At 38.7% G+C, this 17924-nt stretch overlaps 1 protein-coding gene across 7 annotated transcripts in view; it reads left to right on the plus strand.

Annotated features, from left to right (window-relative positions):
* The window catches only part of STAC (SH3 and cysteine rich domain), a 124267-nt gene extending 108756 nt beyond the window's left edge, over nt 1–15511 (plus strand). For 2 of the 7 annotated variants that reach the window (XM_006905755.3, XM_025039289.1), the window contains exons 9-11: nt 1156–1207; nt 1314–1451; nt 12651–15511. In XM_006905755.3, coding sequence (XP_006905817.1) covers nt 1156–1207; nt 1314–1451; nt 12651–12749 — 289 coding nt within the window. In that variant the 3' untranslated portion in view covers nt 12750–15511. Of the gene's footprint in view, nt 1–1155; nt 1208–1313; nt 1452–3159; nt 3409–12650 lie in introns of those variants that run through there. The other 5 variants (XM_025039291.1, XM_025039290.1, XM_025039294.1 and 2 more) reach the window with 5 other exon arrangements.
* The last annotated feature ends 2413 nt before the right edge of the window (nt 15512–17924 follow it).

The raw sequence follows: 17924 nt of genomic DNA on the forward strand, positions 1-17924 counted from the left end.
TTCTTAAAAATTCTTAAAAAAGAAGGTTAGAACCTTCATTGGGAGTAAGGAACAGGGACATTTATTAAATATAATAAATGATAGAAAAGACAAGCCTAAACACAAAATAAATGATCAGAAAGACAAAATTGAAGGGAAAAAAGGAGGGGTAGGGGAGGATTGCGAAATGTGTAAGAAAGACAAAAGGTGTGGATGGTTGATCCAGAAAATTCAGCATGTGTTGACTAAATGGCCCAGAAAGGTAAAAGAGAGACAATGAATGGGAAGAAAACAGTGAGAAACATAATAGACAAAATTTTCCCAAGTTCAAAATAGTAGAGTCTTTAGATTATAAAAGCTCCAGGAACTACTGAGAAGAAGGAATTAACAAACATCCATATACTCAAACACACATGTGGATGTGAAAATCAGACAGGGAGTAGCAAATAACCACTACATCAACAAAACCACATAAGTCTTCAGTTAAACCCAGGTAATTTGTGATGAAAGGTGTAAAGCATACACATACTCATGCATGCATGTACGCATACACACATACACACAAGTCCAGAACAAAATTTCAAATTATACCAACATAAAAGATGGCAGGCTGGGAAAGGGGAGCTAAGTAAAAGTATATAGTTTTCAAGAAGGTACTGAGAAAGTATAGATAATGATAAACCTAACGACTAATTCTAGATGTCAATAGTTAAAAAAAAAAACAAAAACAAGAAAAATACATATACACATCTACGTATAAATGTAAGTGCTCCTTGGAAAGAGTCCAGAAGGGGATACAGGAAACTATGAACAGTGGTCACTTCTGGGCAATAGGGGGAAGATTGTAGAGCAGAATATGAAGGACAACCTGAAACTTGAAACTTATCAACTTCCAAATTCTGGAGTTTTTTACAATGCAAATATGATTATCTACGGATAAAAATAAAACTAAGGATTTTTTTTTAAAATCAGCATAGAAATTACACATGCTTTCAATTTCTAACAAAGGTATTTTCATGGGTGAGAAGAACTGGTAGAAGTCATGTTAATTTTATATCTATTTATTTTAGGATTATTTGTATAAATGAAAAACTATTACTTCCAACTTTTAAGGACCACCTTTTTCTTTTGTTCTCCCTCTAATTCCTCACTCAACTCATTCACTATTCATTTTAGACCAGGAGACATGATTACTCTTCTGGAAGACTCCAATGAAGACTGGTGGAAAGTAGGTATTTCTCTTTCTTTAAAAAAAAGGAAAAAAAAGTCATTTGGTTACTACAATTACAACGAATGCTACAATTTGTGGATGCATGCCTCCTTTTTCCTTTCAGGGGAAAATTCAAGACAGGATTGGCTTCTTTCCAGCCAACTTTGTTCAGAGAGTACAACAAAATGAGAAGATTTTTAGATGTGTTAGAACCTTCGTTGGGTGTAAGGAACAGGGGCAGATAACACTGAAAGAGAATCAGGTGAGTAAAGCACACAAACATATATCAAGTATGACTGAAACAGAGTAACAGTCATTTTAACAAACAGCAATACATATCAATCTGAATGAGGGGGATCATGTTCAAAGTATTCACTTTGAGAAAAGATATGCTTATTCCAATAATAGTAGTGACATCCTCACATTGCTCCATAACTAGGGACTGTCTCAGGCTTATTCTTTATCCCTACATCTAATTTAGAGGTGTCTGGTGCCATCTTGTACCAGTGCCATGTTGAATGTGGAGTTCACTATGAGGATGTCGATTTTCTGAGAAGGGAGGCAGGAGCCCCCTGTACCTATAAGTCTTCAGCCTCCTTGCTTTATACTCTCCAATCTCATTCCCAGAATGTTGACAGAGACAGAGACAAGAAACACACACCTCAGCTCTTTGTCCTATTCTGCCTCTCTCTCTTCTTCCAGCTGAGAGAGATTTTCCTCCTACCTCTTCTTTTATGACTGCAACTCCCCTCATCTGATCCCATATTCTTACTACAGACTAAAATAATATGCTGAGATCTCCAAGTTTGCTCTTGATATACTTGGGGATGCTTTTGAAAATTAGACATTAGAAATTTATCTTCTCTCCTAATAAAGTTTCACGACTAACTCTAATTTCCAATGTTGGATGTCACGCTCTGTCTGTATTGTTGGTATAACACTTCTAATATTTTCTGAGGTATTTTCAATACCTCTGGATTAGACTCACCCTACAAAGTAATACAAAATGAAAAATCCATTAATGATTTTAATACTGTCCTTCCAATAAAGTTGCCCAAAACACATCTTGAATGTCTTTTGGGAATTGCCTTCAAATGTAGTTTCTAAGTTCCACAAGAAAATCAGTTATTACTTTATAATTACATCTGATTTGTAATTTTAAAAATTGTTTTACCCAATGAGATCAACAATTTTATATGCCACACATGGCTCCAGATGACTCAATCATTCTCAAACTAACAAACACACCTTCAAAAATAATGATTTGTCTTTTCAATGGCTATTCAAAAGACGCTCTTAAAAAAAATCTTTTTTAAAATAATAATGCAGAGAAACAATTAAAAACTCTTAAATTTCCCCTTTATATTTAAGTAAATAAAAGTTACTGAAAATGAGAGATCAATAATTTTGAATATCATTTTTCCTATATATTTTAACAAAGGCCAGGGATAGAATCAGTGAAATTGGCATGTTCATAAATGCCACTCATCACTCATTCTGAATAGTGATTTGGTGCTATGGATTAAGAGCTATGAAAGTATTCCACCTCATAAATGAATTAATTCCATTATCTATAATGTAGCCAAGAAAATAACCTAAAATACAGGGGAGGGGGATATTTATGCAAAAAAATAATTATCACAGTGGTGACCATATGTTGAAAATTAGGAAAAATTGCACAACAATGAGATGACTAAGTAAACAATAATACTTTCTGTAGAGGCTAGTGTTAGGAACCAAGTCAGTTTTGATGGTGTTATGATAATATTATGAACAGAATACTGGAATCCAGACCCAGATCCCACTCACCACTCTCTCAAGGTAAATACAAAGGGAGACATGAAAATGGGGCCTGGTGCCAATTTTATTATTGGAAACATAGTGAACCAAATGGGACCTAGGGCTTGAAAGTCTCCCTCACCAGGGCCCCACCACTGCCACCACACCTGACAGGCCTATCTGAATCTCAGGATCCTACAGCACCAGATGGCCCATGGGAGGATGAGGGATCCGGAAGGAGTGCTAAAACCTGACATAGGAGACAAAAGAACCTGATGACCTCCAAGGAGGGGCCAGAGAGGAGAAGCTTTAACAGATGATGACAGACCCCTGGGATATGTCCAGTCAGACCTCCTCCCTTTGGAGAAATGAAGGCAGACCTAGGAGAGAGGATAGAGACCTTCAAATATTGTGTCGCCATCTTAAATGATAGTTTTATAAGCAGTGAAGGAATAAGTTAAATATTAATGATATAATGGTAGTGAAAAATTAATACAAATATGAAGGACAAAGGAAAAAAATGAAAGGTTTGTTTAAGGGCTATTTTTCTTTCCATTTAAATTACTTTCAGAGTGTAAATTTTTAAAAACTAAATTTTAAACAAAGCAAAGTTAAAAATACTCAATCTTATCTTTTGAATCTAATAGGATAAAAATACACAGGGTTGCTATCATTTTTCTGGGCCTCAATCTTGCACATGGCCACACACACACACACACACACACACACACACCACCACCACCACCACCACCATTACTGCATCTAATTGCAATAGTTCTTACTTATAGAAATGCAAGTACTCCCAGGAGTGTGTGTCATCTAAATTTTTGGTTATTAAAATCTCTAATATCCTTAAGAGATTGGGTCACTGGGCTCTATGGTTTCACCCTGGTTTCACAGTTTTACTTGAAATTGGCATTCTTCCCACTTATAAAAATTACTTCAAGGTATGTCCTTGAAGGACAGACTGCATTTTGAAAGTTATACAACCTCTCTTTTACCTGGTTCCTTGTGAACAGAATATATGTTTAAAGAGATCAAAAGCCATCAATGTGCCAGCGTGAAATATACCTCACTTAAGATCTCCTGCCCCTTCATTTTCTGCCCAAAGGTGTTCATTCTCCTTGGAGCTGAAGTTTGCCTAGCACATCACTCGCCCATGCGCTCCCTGGAGAGAGCAGAGGCCATTGTCTGCCTCAAAAGAGCAGTGGCATCTGAGAGACTCCCCCTAACAACAGCACCTCTGGGGAACCCCACCATTGCCCTGACCCTGGCAGATGGCATAAACCACTCTGCCTCCCATAAAAATATATGTGAAAGTGTCATGGCTATTCCTTTTTGGATTGTGATGGCCTGTTTTGGGGTCTGCTTCATAAAAAAGAACATTTTATCTGCAGCCTCTGGTTCACAGAGAAGGAAAGAACAGATTAATACTCTCTTAGACATTGTAGAATAACAATTGTTATAAGTATCATCACTATTATTAGTCATTATTTTTAAATGTCATACATATATATTATATAATATTTATAAAGCTTATATATACCTATGACATTTTATTTGAGGTTTCATACATGCCCTTTGAATTTTATAGATTAGTTATTCATTATTTATATTTTATAAATGAGGAAACAAAGACTTATAGAGGTCACATGCCTTGCTCAAAGGGGCAAAAACCTGGTAAGTGGCCAGGCTGGAACTTAAACATAGATTTGCAAGCTCCAAGTCAATGCCTTCACTGAGCCATGGGCCCTGGATAATGTAGAACAAACTGAACAGTAAGGCACCATTTACTTAGTTTGGCTCCCAGGGAAGGCAAGTGTCATAAAGGCAAGTGTCCTAGGACCAGAAGGCCCCTTAAAATCAAATTGTTGCTCATGTGGACACCCTACTGAGTCCTTCTTGATTCCAGGCAATTGAATCATGCTCATGGGACAGACTGAAACCCTGTCTCTGATGCCACACACAATCCACAAAGCAAATGAGCACATTTCCCAGCTGAATTCCATGCCAATGCTTCAAACTTCTCCAAGTTTACCCAGCTGTATCCTTCTTGTTCCAAAAATTTGGAAAGTCTTTTGAATGAAAGAAATTCAGGAAGGATGTTCATCTTTATTGGCAAAGTGTTACTAAATAATTTTGTTAGCATGTTTGCTTTTTTTCTCAGAATAATCTTGTGCTTCCCCATTTGAGATTAAACATTGTTTTATGCTATTAAAATACAAATCAGTGAAACCAGAAGGCAAATTAAAATTTGCTGAAGTTGATCAATTTCCAGCACAGAACATCTGCTTAGCGACATCTACCAATTTCTTGACCATATTCTCCCCCAAAAATATTTCTGAGAATGGGCTCACCCTTGCATTCTCCATGCTCATGGTTGAACTGACAGTCTGTGGGGTGGGGACAAAGTGAACAACCCAACCTCTTCAATTAGACATGTTCAAGATACAACATAACATTTGAACCTGAACTTGGAACCACATGGATCTGCCCCGAATTCCTTAGGAAAGTGCCGTATTCCTGATATTTGTCCAGCCTGGTATTTCTTAAAGTGTGTTCTTTGGACCACCTGAATCGGAGTCACCTGGGAGCTTACGGAAAATTCAAATTCCTGACTCCATCCCCGACCTGCTGACACAGAACCCCTCAGGGTAAAGGCACAGAATCAGTCTATTTTACAGACTCCCCAGGTGTTGTGGTCAAAGTGAATGTTTGAGAGTGACCATCATTTTCATTGCCTTACTATAGTAGTTCTATGAGAACTGAAGACATTTTATTTCCAATTACATATTGTCAACAAAAGCCACTGAGGTCTCTTTACCATGATACAATCTCTATTTCCAATCCTTGCCATCAGTGTGGCAACCAAATTTTGAAAAATGTCAGCCACTTGAAAGAAAATTTACATTTCAAAAAAATCTATTATTGAAAAAAGTTTCAAAAGTTGTCTCTACTTTAGTATTCTAAAGTATATTAGGTGTAAAATTTTAAAAGATGCTTGTTAATTGAGGAGAATATAGTGTAGTAGCAAGAACATGGATTCTTGTGTCACACAGAAATGAATCCATATCCTGTGTGATTTTGACAAAGTCACCTGTGCATATCAGCATTCTCATCTGTAAAATCAGTGTAGCAGCTTCTCACTCTTGACTTGGAGGTGAGGTTTCAATGCCATCACCTGTGCAAAGCCCCACACAGTGCCTGGCTACCATGGGTGCTTAGCAAGGTCATTTTCCTTGCTGCCATCATCACTCATAGTAAAGGCTAATGGGGACTTCATCTACAGTGGCCAATGCCCCCTAAAATTACCTAGTGAGCATCAGAAAATAGCAAGTATGATATTTATAACTCTAAAAATACAAAGAGACAAATGGTTGTTAGCAGGGAAATAGAAGAAATTTGATTCTGAAAATAAATGCAATACATCTCTTTGATTAAATCACGTTTCTGCCTTTGGGATTAATTTGTCTCACAGTTATTATATTATTTTTTTCACAGGACCCTTATTTCCAAATAGAATTAAGTTACCCTTTTGTTGTGAACACAACTAGAGTCTACATTGACATGAGTACATTTTCTTCATTTTTGAAATTTTAAAAATATTCATATTGAATCGAGTTTAAACACCATAAAAGTATTTTTTAATTCATTCCATAATTCAGTCATCCTATTGAACTGTTTTTATTGATTCTTTGTGTTCCATCAAGCTTTAAAGAAAAAAAGATAAATTCTTTTTAGATGATAAAATTAAACTGCATTTATTGTGGTAAAAATTTTGAAAATATCCCCAAAAAGTCTAAAGAAGAAATAAAGATTACAGGTAATTCAATCATCAAGTGTTTGTGTTTATCAACATAAACACTTTGGTATATTTTCTATCAAACTCTTCTTCTAATTCATATTTTGGTATCATATTCTATTTAGTTTCCCAACTTATTTTTTAACTGAGTCACTAAATGTTTATGAAAACATAGTTTTTAACCATTGTTTAAGAAACATGTTGTCATATAAATCTGAGGTCCGCAAACTATGACTCATGGATTAAATCTGGCCCAGTTTTTAAATAAAGTTTATTAGAATGAAGTTTATGAGAACATACACTCATGTATATTTCACACTTCAATGCCCCAGCTGAATCATTGCAACAGAGACAATATGGCCTGAAAAGCCTAAAATATTTATTATTGGTCCTTTACAGGAAAAGTATGCCAACCCCTAATCTAGATGTGTAAGAATGTATTTAAGTGTTCCCAAATTGTCAGATATTGTTTTTATTTTTTAAAACTATTATTAAAACTGCAATGAATATCTTTAAACCTAAATCTTTCTCTATAACTCTGATCACTTCCTTGGGATATACTTTCAAATTTATAGGAAAACACATAAAAGAATTTTACAATTCTTGATGCATATTACTCAATTGCCTTCCAAAAGGTTGGGCTGATTTATACCCACATCAACTGTTTATGAAGATATTCAGGTCACCACATCCTTACCAGAATTGAACATTAGTAGTATTTTTTCATCTGTCATTTGATAGATGAGTAATATTTAATGTTAATCTGCATTTCCTGGCTGGTTAGAGAGTTTAAAATTTTACCACATATATATCAGGCACTATATTTCTTTTATGAATAATCTATTTAAGTACTTTGCCTATTTTCTTACACTACCTCAAGAGATTCTCTCCTTAAAACATTAAGACCAAGTCTTCCTTCAATTCACTACATTCAATATATCTGGAAGTTATTTTTTCAGACATATACACATATTTTCTGCAATATTTTTAATGTTTTCTGGTAATAGCCTTGATCCATTTATCTCATGGTAAGCAGAATAACAGCCTTATGACCTAATCTCCCAAACTTTAAATGTTATCTTACATAGCAAAAGGGACTCTGAAGATGTGGTTAAAGCTATTGAGATGGGAGAGTAGTGTGTATTATCCAGGAGAGCCCAGTGTAATCACAGGAGTTCTTATAAGAGGAAGACAAGTAGAGTTCAGAGAGACAGATTTGAAGATGTTATGCTGTTGGCCTTGAAGATGGAGGAAGGGGGCAGGAGCCAAGGAATGCAGGTGGCCTCTAGGAGCCGAAGATGAGGAAAAAGATTCTCTCTTAGAGTCTCCAGAAAAAAATACGGCCCAGCCGACACCTTGATATTAGGACAACTGATATCCAGAACTGCAAGATAATAAATTTGAGTTGTCTTAAGCCACTAAAATTGTGGTAATTTGTTACAGCAGCCATAGAAAACAAATCTAGATTTCATGCAAAAGGGGCATTGCTGATGTGATTAAGGTTATGAACCCCGTGACAGTAAATATCCTAGATTGTCGAGGTTGGCCAAATCTAATTACTTGAGCCCTTAAAAGCAGTGAAATGTATCTGGCTGGAATCAGAAAGACACAGCAGAAGAGGGCAGAAGAGAGATGAGGCAGAAGAAAGATTAAGTGTGAGAGGGACTCATCCCACCCTTACTGAATTTGAAGATCTAGGAAAGGGCCACAAGTCATAGAATTCAGGTGGCATCTAGAAGCTGAGAATGACTCCTGGATGACAGCCAGCAGGGAAATAGGGACTTCAGTCCTACAACCACAAGAAAATGGATTTGGCAATGACCTAAATGAATCTGGAATTGAATTATCTCCTATAAAAATAGAAAGGAAAGAAAAGAATAGGGCCTGTTGGTTTCTTGATTTTGGCCTTGTGAAACCCAGAGCAAAGAAAACTAGCCAAATCCACCGGGCTTACAACCATGTTGTAATAAATTATGTTATTTAAAGCCACTAAGTTTTCATTAATTTGTTATGACAGCAATAGTGAACTAATACACATCATAAATTGAGTCAACCTCAAAAGGTATATTTCACTCTTATAATAAGAGGTCTGGATACAAACAAGTTCTTCGATTCATTATTCAGCAGCTTGATCCCATGGTCAGGGATCCAGATTTTTCCACCCTTCTGCTCTGCCATCCTTGAAATATTAGCCACCTCCCCTCATGGTCAGAAATGGCTGCAGCCACTCCAAGAATTCTTTCCAAACAAGGAGAGAGATTTTCTTCCTGATCCATCTCTTTTTAGAAGAGAACACAGCTTCCCATCCTGCTTCATTGGCTGGAACTGAGTCCATGGGAACCACTAAGAGACTAACTGGCAAAAAGAATAGAAACAAACTTGGACAATTAGGATTTACCTGAGTCACATAGCATAAGGATCAACAATAGAATAAGTGTCAGGACTCTACTGCATGGGAAGAAGAACAGAAATGACTGTTGATATCAACCAGCAGTGTCTGCCTCGAGTGATTTACTTATCCTAGAACAAGGAGTGATCAATGCAGAGCTGAGGTTTCCCAGCTGCAAAGATGAGTGCATCAGTGTGGGTCCAGCTCAGGATCCATCCAGATGTTTTCAGGTGTACTCTGTTGGAGGAGCAGGTAATTATGCCTGATTCATACTAACTTCTCTAATCTAAGAGGCATTTATCCAATGTTGGTCTGTTGGGTTGAGTTAGAATTTGCTTCTATCACCATTGCTTCCCGCAACATTCTAAACTCCTGGAATTCATTAAAAAAAATTACTTTCTCCTTCATGCAAGACCCTCACGGTCTTTCTGTCTCCATCCCCACCCACTGTATTTTATCTGCTGGAAGCTTGCCTCCCGTAAGACACCTATGCCACCTCTAATTTGCCCTACTTCCTGCCATTCCCTTTTCTTGGAGGACCACGGTCTCCAAATATATGTGGAAAGAGAGGCATTGACAGGAGAGTAGTGTGGGAAGGAAAAAGTATATTTTGACTAAATCAGAAAGTAGAGCCCATAGTAACAGAAATGGCTGCCCAATTTTCTGCTCTGGGAAGATGCTGAATCTCTGAACTTGGAATAGACCGTGGAGGAGAAGTTCTCTTTCAGACCGACAGATTTATCCTTGATCCAGCAGTACAACTTGTTTCAGTCATCAATTGAGTTCAGCTCCAAAGGTCTTATGGAAATTCCAATCTGCTTGTGAAATAGCCATCAGTCTTGGCATTTAGTTTTATGACATTTTTCTCCAACTCTAACCCTCTATCTTTTAATAAGTATTTTGAGGAGAAGATTCAGTCTGGGAATGTTAGGCAAAAAAAAAAATTTTAATAAAATAATTTCTCATCTAGTATAAATGGCAGTACATTTGAATGTTAATGAGTTTGAGGTAATGCAGGGGACAACCTTAGATGTCAATAGTATATGTATGTTCCTGGAAGTCAGTTAGACTATAGGACGTTAGCCAAGTAGCACCAAAATGGGACTGAGCTAGTAGGAGCACTTAACTGTCAGGCAGCAGAATCTGAAGCAGCACAGGGGAAGAAGCTGAGGCCAGGGAGTGGGTTGGCAACCAGATATCAGATAGAAATAAGAGAGTAGAAAATCCAGTCCCCTCTCATAGTCTTTAAGAACTAGAGGGAGTGAAAACAGGAGAGTAGTAGAGCTACAAATGCAGAACCTAGAGCAGAAACATGGATGAGTGGTATTAAAGTAATAATAATAAAAACAACTATTTTAATAAAAACTAGAAGATTAAAGATTGAATGTTTAGTGTTAAACTTACCAAGTTGAACCTGCAACCCAGCAAAGAGTCTAGGCTCTGGGGCATGAGATTGGGGGAGAAATGGCATAATCTTTTAAGCTAGAAAACCATCTGTTTCATGCTAGGAATGCAGAGTCTCTAAGTGACGCTGACAGGATGGCTGTAGCTGGGCTTGATAGCTAGGGAAGCTCTGGGCTGGCGGAAATGGTATGCCGAGTATGTGGAGTGCCTCTGCTCTGCACAGGCTGCGTCCACCTCGGCATTGATATGTCCAGCTCACCTCTGCTGCACACATGAAGTACCCGAGTCAGGTCCACTCTGCTGTCAGCAAGCTACGTGGACAGGTCGGGATTGGTCTGTCGCGTGAAGAAAACTGGTTCAGCCTTTAGAAGTCTTCTGTCTAGAAAGAGAGCAGGAGGGAGTGAGGAAGGAGGGAAGAGAGGGAGAGAAAGAGGAAGGGAGAGAAGAAAGAATGACAACAGATAATAAGAGAAGAGGGGAAGAGCAGGAAGAGGAGAAGATAAGAGAGAAGAGGAAAAAGAACTCCTTTAAACTGATCTATCTCCTTTCCCCACTTAAAATCTTTTAATACCCAACAGGTGGTCAATACCAACAGTCATTTTTGCCCCTTTCCCATACCGCAGAGACCTGATTTTTGTTCTCTTGTCCATCTCTACCTTCCATGACTTAGGTAAATCTTAACTGAATTGACTGAATTTTAATCATTGGCTTATGACCCAATTTCAGTCAACAAGAGAGGTTAGAAGGTCGGCTAATGGACTTAGTAGGACTTAGCAGGGCTTTCTGGACATCCTTTCCTGTCAACCTTTCCGGCTTTATCTTACACTATTCACCACCTCCATCTCTCTGTTCTAGCTATACTGTTCTAGCTAGTCACTCCGAAGTACCACAGTCTTTTGATACAGGACGCTGCTCATATTCTACTCTCTTTTTCCTTTCTCTCACAATGCCCCACTCTCTGCTTAAACTTCACTTCTTCAGGGAGGTTTTTCTTATGTCTTAGGCTAGATCAGATTGCCATATAGATTCACCCTTTTCTTTACTCATCATTAATTCAAAAGTATTAATGTATGTTGTCAGTCAGTTTACTAAATGTTGTTCACTGGATAATCAGTGATTAAAACCGGCACTCATCACACATGAAATTACTCAATGAAATGTCTGTCCTCTTCCCAGTTCTGCTTAATAAACTCTATGAGAGCAGAGATATGTCTTTTTCCACTAGTTTCCCAACTTCTAGAATAGTGTCTAGCTCCTAGTGGGAATCCGATAAAAATTTGTCAAATGAGTGAATGAATAAATGAATGTGTAAACGCAGAAAGCAGGGAATTTAAGGGTGCTTAGACAATTGCGTTATCTTTGACTTGGCCTGATGAGTAAAATATCTGCTAGGATAATGAACCATCCAGTTCGTCTGGACTGGGAGTTTCCCAGGATGTGGAATTTTCAGTGCTAACATGGAGAAGGTCCCAGGCAAACCAAGACAAGTTAGCCACCCTGTTCATTGCCCTGCAACCCAAGAGATCCTCAGGTTCTCCTTCACCTCCCACCCTTTCTACCCATAATTAATCATCTGAGTTGATCTTTCCATCCCGCCTCTGAATGAAAGGAAGTTTTCCACTCTACCACTGCTTCCTAAAATAGTCGATTCTCAAGCTTTTCTTGATCCTCATTCATCAAGCTGGATCTCAGAAAACATTCAAGGCCTGGACCTAGTTCCAAACCCAGGGTTCTGCCTAATTTTTTATCAACCTTTTTTCTCACGGAGCCACAGTTTTCCACCCTGACACAGCTCTCTCTCCCTTTTCCAGCTTGATGCCCCACTGACCTCAGTCAGCAGTGATTCAAGCTGCAGGTTTTAGCTTCCTTCTTGCTGACGCTCTGGGTTTTTTGTGTTTTGTTTTGTTTTGTTTTGTTTCTTTCTTTTCTTTCATTCTTTCTTTCTTTTTCTTCCTTTCTTCCTTTCTTCCTTTCTTTCTCTCTCTCTCTCTCTCTCTCTCTCTCTCTCTCTCTCTCTCTCTCTCTCTTTCTCTCTCTCTCTCCTTCTCTCTTTCTCTCTCTCTCTTTCTTTTTTTCTTGGCATTCAGATCTGCCTGACTTCTGAAGAAGAACAAGATGGCTTTATCAGAGTCCTCAGTGGAAAGAAGAGAGGCCTCGTCCCCCTGGATGTCCTAGAAAATATCTGATTGCTGGCCCCTCCTCCTTTTGCAGTAGGCAAACTCTGCTGTGATGCCTCATCTCACACTGTGTCAACCCAGAGGAGCTGTCACACTGATCCGGCCACCCAGGAAACAATGAAACAAGACTCAAGGACCTGAAACTGTGGAGTAACAGCCACAAGACAGAGGGTCTATCACATAGCATACCCAGCTGCCCAAGGGGTGATGAGGCTGAGAGCGTCACTGGCAGAGTGGAGGATCCTACCTGGTGGCAGCAGCAGGGCAGTAACCACAGCTGTCCCCCAGCTCTCAACTACCTTCCTGCCCATGTGGTGTGAGTTAACCCTCTGGAGTGCACTCCGGTTTGTGGTGTGGCCCCAGTGCCAGGTTCAGGTCTATGTAGCCAACTGTGATTCTGGTTCCAGACCTTTGTCCTCAGTACCGACCAATGAGCGTCATCACATTCGAGACCACAAGCAGTCTCTGCAGAACACCAGGAAGTCCCACTTCCTAGCCCCCTGTATTCCAGAGCTTCCCTCAGGCCCGCTCACTTTGTGTTTATGCTGTCTCTCCTGTCCTTCAAGTAAATCCTGATGGTGTGCATTAGATGTGAGAGCTAAGTTGACGTGGCACCAACTGCAAAGCCCTGATCTGCCCAAAGATAGCTGACAGCAGTCCCCTCTGCTGCTCTAGTGACCAACAGAGGTGACAGAGCAGAATACGAAGCATAGATACAAAGGACAGAGTGGGAGTAAGGCGGGACAAAGAGCCGTTATTTATTGAAGATTATATAGCCCTTTCAGTAATGAAGTCCTTTCCCCAAGCAAATGGAACTGGGGAAGAGAAGGTGGCAAAAAGCCTCAATGATGAGCTTCGCTTTCATTTTACTTTCTCTGCATTAGGGGCAGCATCTTTCCCTCATGCCATCTTGTAGGACTCCCTCTTGAAGGCTGAGTCCACCTCGCAGAGAACCAGAAACATGGAGGAGAACCAACAGCATCTTAGGAGAAAAGTAGCCAAATGGAATTCATTCTTCTTTAGGGCAGTAGATTATACTCTAGCAAATGTAAAATGGAGAAGAAGCATCCTTAATGCTTCAGCCTTTTGAAAGCAGAGGAACTTGGGGCCTATTTAGCATCAACTAAAGGAGTCTCTATTACTCTATACTTATACTAATGTTTACAAGAATACAATATACTGTGATGCCTTCCTCCTCATTCAAACTTGCATCCTAGTAGGCTTTAATATGGTTAAACTTCAATTCACAATGACCTTGGAATCAATGTCAGTTTTATTTATTTTGTTACAGAGCAATAAAATCATTAGAACAATTGGTTTTTTAAAGACTTAAGTGGATGCATCCTGTGCATGTAAGCATCATTTCCCAAACCAAAGCATCATTAGTCTCCATTTATTCCTTTTGTTACCGCTCAGCGTGAAGTTGGGCGCTGAAACAGGATGGCTGCTTGTTTCAACAGTAGTTTGGATGCCTTACTCTCATTTTAAAGCCAGCATCCAGAATTTCCCCTCTCTGATACAATGTACAAAACTGAATGTACAGAGTCAGATGGATTTTTTGAGAGCCAGGGTGAATAAATGACAGCCGTTCTGTTAAAGGGAATGTCGGACTACAAATGCTCTTTGCCTCTAATTCAATATTGCATTTAGTAAAAACACAGTGGATAGAAGGAGCATAAAAGAACATGTGTCCTGATCTCTCCTTTTTGGTGGAAAATCTAGTGAAGCAATTTGATGCTATGGTGTCACTTCCTATGCAAATTTAATTCACATAAAAAAAGCAGTTTGCTTTTTGCAAAAGGGTCCTCCAACGATCCCTTGCTCTGGATATTCTTGCTTTTGTGTAGCCCACTGCCACATTGAATCAGAATTGGTCATATATGATCAATAGAATATAGCAGAAGTGATACTGCATGACATCTAGGCTAGGTCAAAAAAAGTCCTTGCAGCTTCTGCCTTGACCAGTGGAAAGACCACATATTTCCACAGCTGACATTGCAGAGAAGTAGTGGGTCCTGTTGAACCCTGCCCAGGTTATAGATTTATGAGCAAGATAAATGTAGTTGGTTTTTTTTTTTTTTTAAGTCACTAAGTTTTGGAGTGATTTCTTATACAGAAATATTTAACTGGAACAGGAACTTTAATTTGAGCCAATGTTAGAGAGGAGAAAAAAATACCCTTTCTGCAAAATGAGACTCAAAAGTTTTTGCAAACATCAAGTATTGGCAGGCAGTTAGCCCACCAAATGCAAGATTTCTAGCGTGCCTTAAAGATCTGGAGTCGTCCAGATATCAGAGCAAAAGGCAGATGTTCCTCATAGCACAGATTGCCACAGATGCTTACTCACACACGGAGAGAGATTTTAGGAGCCACGGCATTTCCTCTCCTCCTGCCTGTCTGCAGAAATGGCAAGAACGATTCCAAGACTCAAGAAATGGCTGGAAAAAGGGCTACAGTTTCCGAATGGGGATGAGATGAAAGTTTCAGGAGACAGACTTTGGTGAGGGGACAGGAAGGAGAGGAAAGCGTTAATATGAAGAACAATGGTATTTGGGGGAAAATTTTGCACAGTGTGAGGGAACACCCTTATACCCAGTGTGAGGGATGCTGCATGTATAACTAAACCAGGGAGCTGTGCCAGACACTTCACCACCAATGCTGTAGGATGTGGATTCTATCATGATGAATTTGAAATTTAAAAAAAAAAAAAACTGATTGAACCTTCTTCAGGGCTCCAGAACGTAAAGATTAGAACTTCTTTTACCCCCATCGCTAACAGACATCCGTGTGGGCAGTGTGGCTGCAAAGAGAGTCCATGTGTAGATGTCCAGCTGGCTACCGATAGGGCGAATCACACAGACCACTTTTCCTCCCCAATTCTATACACCAAACACACACGCACACACATACACACGCTTCCATCAAGAGGAAGAGCCCAGCGTCTCGGTTACATATTTAAAGCAACCGATGGGATAGTACATGGTAGAAGCTTGTCAGAGTTAGTCTTCTCTGCTATTAAAGAGAGAAAAATAAAATCAGTGGGAAGATCACAACAGAGGTAAATAGCCTGGTGCCAAGTACTTTTGCTAAAAAGCAAAAGAGCACCACGGAAGTCCAGAAGTTGGTCAGGTCACTGGCGGCTGCAAGGAGAACAGAGCCAGGAAGGAAACCTATTAGTCAGTCCCAGTCTAGAGCCAGGCCCAGGCAGCTGCGAGAAAGTGTCGTACATTCAAATAAAAACTTAGATTTTTTCAAATGAACCATGCTTCTTTACTCAGAACTTCTCAAAGCCTTTAATTTTCTCATTTTTATGGTGAATCTATGGAAAGGGATTTTAAACCATGAAACACCTATTAACATCAATTAGAACATTCCAAGAACATTTGAAGATGCCGTAGTTGAGAATTGTCAAATAATATTGTATCCGCCTTGTATTTCCAATGTTCCCTAACAGCCCCTCCCTTCCTACATCTCACTAAGATACCTGTGAAATATTGAAAAAGACAAAAAGTGTACAATTATAGCAAAAACAAAGGCTGAAAGACAATCTACTTTGGAATTTGAGTCTGCAGGAAGTAGGAGAAAGTGGGGTCTGTGTCTCCGAGGGACGAAAATCTCAGGAGAAAGAGTAGCTTTATCTTGCTCTGATAGCTTTAGCAAATACTGACCAGCACAGCACAGCCTGATATAAATCTTGGAATAAAAGAAAGTTAAACATTGCCCAAAATAGCATCCCCATAAAACTGAGTGAGCAGGTGTGTTCCACAGATTTATCACAAAATAAAAACCCTTAAAAACAACTTGAACAAAAAACTAAGACTAGTTTCATGACATCCTGTAACAGTCTCTTGGATTCTGCTCGGTTGCCATTCTTTTGCGTGTTTTGTATGACGGCTGGTGTTTTTGACCCTCAGAATATGTTTTATTTCTCACTTCTAATAAGGAGTTTTAAATAGTCCTCAGTCTTCCCGTGGATAGTAGAAACTCTTAACTGTACCTTGAAATTTTAACAAGATAATAATTTATTTTATAGTTCTTTTTAAAAAATGAAAAAAAAAAATGACATCTTTTCATCATCTCATCACCAAGTTTAAACAGCTACTGAACATCTCCCATGTCTTCATGGAAGTCAGGATGTATTGCAGTGCTGAAAATATGCCCTGGGAAAGTACGATACACATTTACAAGAAAAATGGCAGATCATTTTTAAATTTTTCTCCACTAGCTTCATTTACTCAGGTTCTCAGGTTACTCAACTGACCCCATTTTTTCTATGCATGGCAATATTTTTCTTTGTCTATCTTCTGTCAAATCAGCTTTTTGAAAGTTATGTGCTTAGTTCATTTACTTTTGTTTTTATTAAGGTAAAAAAATCATCCAAGGTTATGACTTTTCCTCTGAGTTCAGCTTTGACCATATTAAAGTGTTCTCTTTTTCATTCATTTCTAAATACTCTGTATTACAGTTTTGATTTTTCGCTTAGATTTTTTAGTGTGCGCGTGTTTATGTGTGTGTGTGTGTGTGTGTGTGTAATTAAAATTGTTATGTATTGTGGTCAGAAAATATGGTCCATATGGTTTTTGCTTTGAGGAATTAATTGCCAATTTATTTGGTTCTCTATTATATGAGTAATCTTTATAAGTGTTCAATGGATGCTGATAAAAAGTCATGTCTGCAGTGTATAAAGTTCAATGTGTATCTACTAAATAAATGCTTAAACTATTCAGGCTATTTGTGTTCTCATTTGTTTTTGCTAATGTGCTTTCTTAAAGATAAGGAAGTTAGGAGCAAGCAGCAGAGGAACTGAAGCAAGAGACACTTTTCAAGGACGTCCAATCTCTTCTTTAGTATCAGCTCTTAGAGGAAGGAAATGGCAGCCAGTGCTGTCCACCACAGCTTCCCCTTCCTCTGAGGTCATTTCCTAAATAAACATTCTCTTTAATGCCCTGGAGAAAACTGTAAAGGAACTACTTTTAAGCAAAGAGTTTCCAAAAATATTCTTGGAATGCTTCAATATCAGGTCAAGAAGTTTTGACAGAGAGAAAAATTACAATGAAATCAGTAATCACTGTTGGATGGGGACCACATTACAGCTCTGGTGTGTGCTACTTACAAAATGGTAAGGAAGAAAAATCACATAATGAAATGTATCCACACCTGAGTCTGAATCTGGACAAAGTGTAC

The sequence above is a fragment of the Pteropus alecto genome, unplaced genomic scaffold, assembly GCF_000325575.1.
Source record: "Pteropus alecto unplaced genomic scaffold, ASM32557v1 scaffold10, whole genome shotgun sequence".
NCBI lineage: Eukaryota > Metazoa > Chordata > Mammalia > Chiroptera > Pteropodidae > Pteropus > Pteropus alecto.